Below are 4344 nucleotides of genomic sequence, written 5' to 3'. Positions count from 1 at the left end.
AGGGAAAGAAGTATTTGAATGACTGTGGTATTGACATCTGTAGGCCTGCATAGTAATCATTCCTAATAGAAGAGAATATCTGTTTGAGGGGGTTTTGCATGGCTAATTAACCACCAGTGAGAATATGTAATTTTTTCATGATCTCCTGATTGTCACCTTTCTCTCATGATACAATTACACTTTATTGTAGCAAGTGCCTCACAAACCAATTGTCAGCACTATTTACGTATTATGGAAGGCAGAACAAAAGTTCATGTTTAATAAAAAGGCACTGGGTTTTGATCTTGGTAATTACAGATACTTATTTTAGCAATTTTATTGACTTTTCTGTTTTTATCACTCTTTTAACAAAACCAAAAGCTGTTTCAGTGACAGCGTTTCTCTTGCTATGATGGTGACCACTTCATCCTCCCTAATTTGAGAAGCTTTTTTATTAAAGTTCGTACTGTTTTCTGAACTTCATTGAAATATCAGGTAGCTGTTAACTGATCTCCAGCTGATCCTGTTGGATCTCTGGTTTACAAGAGTCTTTGATTTTCTAGAGTCAGATACTGAATAGTAAATCTATTTTCTTCTTATCACCAGGCCTAAGACTTGATGATACGCTGGCATAAAAGATGAGCCTGACCTTCCAGGCTGTAAAAGCTGCTGTAAAAGCTGCTGTAACACTTGCTATCTGCAAGTGCACAACCCCACTGAAAAATCCATGAATGAGGAGTGTCAGTTATCACCAGTCTGGTGCTGTAGGACTATGCAGAATTGGTTTGGATGGCCAAGAACAAGATCAGGGAAAGAATAAGTCTGCATATTACTACATCTTGGCACCTGTCTTCACTTTTTCAGAGGAATTTTTAATGTTGAGCGTCCTGCTTCCTGGAATAGTAAGAGTGTTAGCACTACTCCAGTGGTCACCTATTTTGTACTTGAGTACATTTCTTCAGCCAGTTCTGCCACTTACATGTGAAAGTTTGCTGTGACATTCACTGCAAAACATTTGCAGAAGGGAAATTTCTAGGGTTATTCAAAGGAATATGTAAATACAAGTAGAGAGAGCAGATAACTGAACTTTCTCAAAATGTATTGCTATTTTTAGGAAATCGGTTTTTTTTTCAATCTGGTTATTGGCGGTGGAGGATATTCAAGGCCTGGTGTACTTTGGTGCTACAGTCTTGACAAAGTGTTCGATGACAGGCAGGCACTTCCCACTGCATCTCTTGACGGCCCTGTCTGTAGTTAGCCTAGGTCTGGCTCCTTTCATCTCGGCCCTCCGCATTCCCTTTCCACCTCTCCTTTTATTCACCAAACACTTCTCCCATTAAAGAGGCAACCTAAGAATAGTGGGAGCCACTACAAACACTACAAACTCCTCACTTCTTGCTTATGAGCAGAGTCTGACTCCAGATGACCTGTCTGATTCCACCTGTACCAGTCTGGTACACAGGAGAGAGGTGATTTTGGGTTAATTTCCTTCTGAAGACCCATAAATACCTGTAAAGTACCAGTAAGGGGATCCTGTAACATTTGCTTCTTGAAGATGATGTGAAGGGGAATTGCTAGAAAACATGAATTTGAAGATGCAGCTCCTTATGTAGTATATGAATTTAATCTTGAGATTACATAAAAAGCATAACAGTGGCTACATGCTGGTTCTTTGTTTCAGTGCTCACCAAACATAGGTGATAAAATATTGTGTTAATTCTCAAATTTGTTTACCACAGTTTTTGGCACTGGATAGGTATTTTCGGCTTTTTCACCTATAATGAAAGTGCGAGAATTGGGGCCAAATGAAGTACAGTGAGGCTGGCTGACTGACTTGCTTGTGAAAATATTTATTTTATGCCTAAAGATTACCAAGTACTGAAAGTCCTGTTTTGAAAGTGATGAGTCATTTAAGCTATGTATACGATGTGAAGATCCCAGAGTTAGCTCTCCTTGCATGGTGCGGTGCAGTGCCGTGATGGAGAGGAAACAGCTTGGCCCCTGCATTCAGATAGCTGTCGGTGGGGCACTGAGCTTCACCCGTGTGACTCTGTTTCTTAGGGCTATCTGCAGCATTGTCTTGAAGTAGACTGTTTGAAACTAGCTTGAATTGTTCTTCAGAGCAGATACACCTTTGCGCTTCTAAGCATTAATAATTTTCACAGAGCAGAACTATGGATTACCTTCTTAAAAGGTGTTTTGGATCAAACAATACATGAAGTGCCTGCTGTCACTTTCAGTGGTGTTCAAGTTGTGCAGTTTCTATCTCCTGTATGTATTTAATCTCCAGTATATAAAAAAGAAGCCCATTATTTCTTCTTAGCTGCTCTATTCAGATACAGCTGCTGCATAGAGGACCATATGCAAACATTACAGTTACAGCGTTATTAGTGTGCCAGAAGTACCAAAGGCATGTGGCATACAGCCTGTGTTTTCGCTGCATTTGTTTTCCAAGTTACAAAAGCCAAAACCAGACATCATTTGATACTTGGTGCTTAGAGAAGCACTGGAAAAAATCTTGCAACTATTCACCAATAATGGTAATAATAATGTATTCCCCATTTACATTTTAGAAGACTGTAAAAGAATACAAGCTTTAACTCTTAAATCAGATCACCTGAGTCAGAACATGTAGTGATTATATTACTTTAGAGAGTTTTGCATTTGACTCAATCCAGTGATATGAAATGCACTCAGCTCTACTAGCTAATGAAACAAACTGATTTAACTGGCATCATTCCCAATAAAGGTTATTAGTGAATGGTTTGAAATGTATAACTGAAGTTTATTTTATAGCATACTTCCCAAATACAGCGTAGTTCTAACTTTGTAGCATTTTAAGAAGACATTAATTGATAATTACAATGCTGAAAACAATTCTTTTGAGAAAGATTAAAAGCTTACTCTCATTCTGTGTTCTCAGTACTGAAGATGGAACATTTTCCTTTTTGAAATACTGACTTTCTTTTCATGATACAAAACTGTTCACTGTCCATCAACAGGTTCACTTACCAAAGCCTATAGCAAAACCAGCTCAGCAGAAGCAAAAAAAGAAGGAAGCTAATGAATATGTCTGTCAAAACAATGCCTGTCCTGGGGTAACAGGCAAACAACTCCAAGGTGAAGAAAAGCCAAGTAAATTAAACAGGATGCTTCACCAAACGGAGCCTCAGCAGGTGAGGATTTGGGCACTCCAGTAATGCGTGGTATCTCCTTGGAGTCTACCTGCTCTGTTAGCTCAGTGTCCACCTCCTGAGGTGGGCAAGGAAGAAGAGCGCTTGAAAAAAGCCAAGTGCTATGTCACAAACTCCAGAAGCCGGCATAGCCTTACTGGCTGGGATTATTCTAAACATAAATCTCAGAGTTTCTCAGAAACCCAGGGGATAAGTGCAAACAGAGCACTGCCCTGATCTGTCTCAAACCTGACAGGCCCAAGTGTTGCAATGGTACCTGCAGTAATTGAATGTTACAGAATTCTTTTGAGCATACGGAATTACTGTCTGCACATCACCATCACCAGGTTTACTTACCGAAGCCTTCACCGAAACCTGCTCAACAGAAGCAAAACAAGGAGAAGGAGGAAGAACCCAACTGCCTTAGCATGCCCCGTGCTCGGGTAATGCATCGGCAAGTCCAGGCTGAAGAGAAGCCAGTTAAATTTTACACCACGATTCAGGAGCCTGACCACCCACAAAAGGTGAGGTTTTTGGTTTTACCTTGGAGCAGTCACGGCACTCTGCAAAACAAAGGCCAGCTTTTCTAAAAGTAAGAGTTTAAAAAAACAAACAAAAAACAACAAAACACCACAAAGCCTAAACTAAATGTATGCAAACAAGATGTTTGCCACAAACGCTGAAAGTTTGTGTGCATTTCCCTGGTCATACAATTAGCAAACTCAGACCTCAGTTTTTTCTATGGGTTGGTAGTAAAGCTTTGAGTACTGCACCAGTGTACAGATATGACAATATCTGTATATGACTGAGAAATGACAGTCTCCCTTTGTGGACCCTATTGTTTTCCTGGTAGAAACTTACTTCAGTAGTTTCCTTTTATACATGGTGGGGGGGGGAAAAAAACTTTATAGCATTCTTTAATTAAGTTCTTAAATAGTGACTTTTTAATCTGAGGATTTTAGCAGTTAACTAACCTCAAATATATTATTGGTAATTTACTGCGTAAAAGGGTTGAGTGAATGTATTCAGTCCTACTCTTCAACTGTACATGGAAAAGTTGATTAAAAAAGTAAGGTTTTAGTAAAAACAATGCAGAATAAAGTACATCTTAGTAATCACAGTGTGCTCCTTTTCAATGAAGTGTAAATATATTTCACGGAGTCACAGGATGTTAGGAGTTGGAAGGGACCTC

General features: G+C 39.4%; 1 protein-coding gene across 1 annotated transcript in view; it reads left to right on the top strand.

The window, feature by feature from the left end:
• The window catches only part of VRK2 (vaccinia related kinase 2), a gene marked incomplete at its 3' end in the record, with an annotated part of 42553 nt that extends 38877 nt beyond the window's left edge, over positions 1–3676 (top strand). Inside the window, exons 11-12 of the mRNA XM_010180475.1 lie at positions 2982–3155; positions 3500–3676. Of these exons, the coding sequence (XP_010178777.1) occupies positions 2982–3155; positions 3500–3676 (351 nt within the window). The remainder of the gene's footprint in view (positions 1–2981; positions 3156–3499) is intronic.
• Between the last annotated feature and the right edge of the window lie 668 nt (positions 3677–4344).

The sequence above is a fragment of the Mesitornis unicolor genome, unplaced genomic scaffold (assembly GCF_000695765.1).
Source record: "Mesitornis unicolor isolate BGI_N332 unplaced genomic scaffold, ASM69576v1 scaffold13863, whole genome shotgun sequence".
Classification (NCBI taxonomy): Eukaryota; Metazoa; Chordata; class Aves; order Mesitornithiformes; family Mesitornithidae; genus Mesitornis; species Mesitornis unicolor.
The sequence above is the reverse complement of the archived record's forward strand: the minus strand, read 5'-3'. Positions and strand labels throughout refer to the sequence as shown.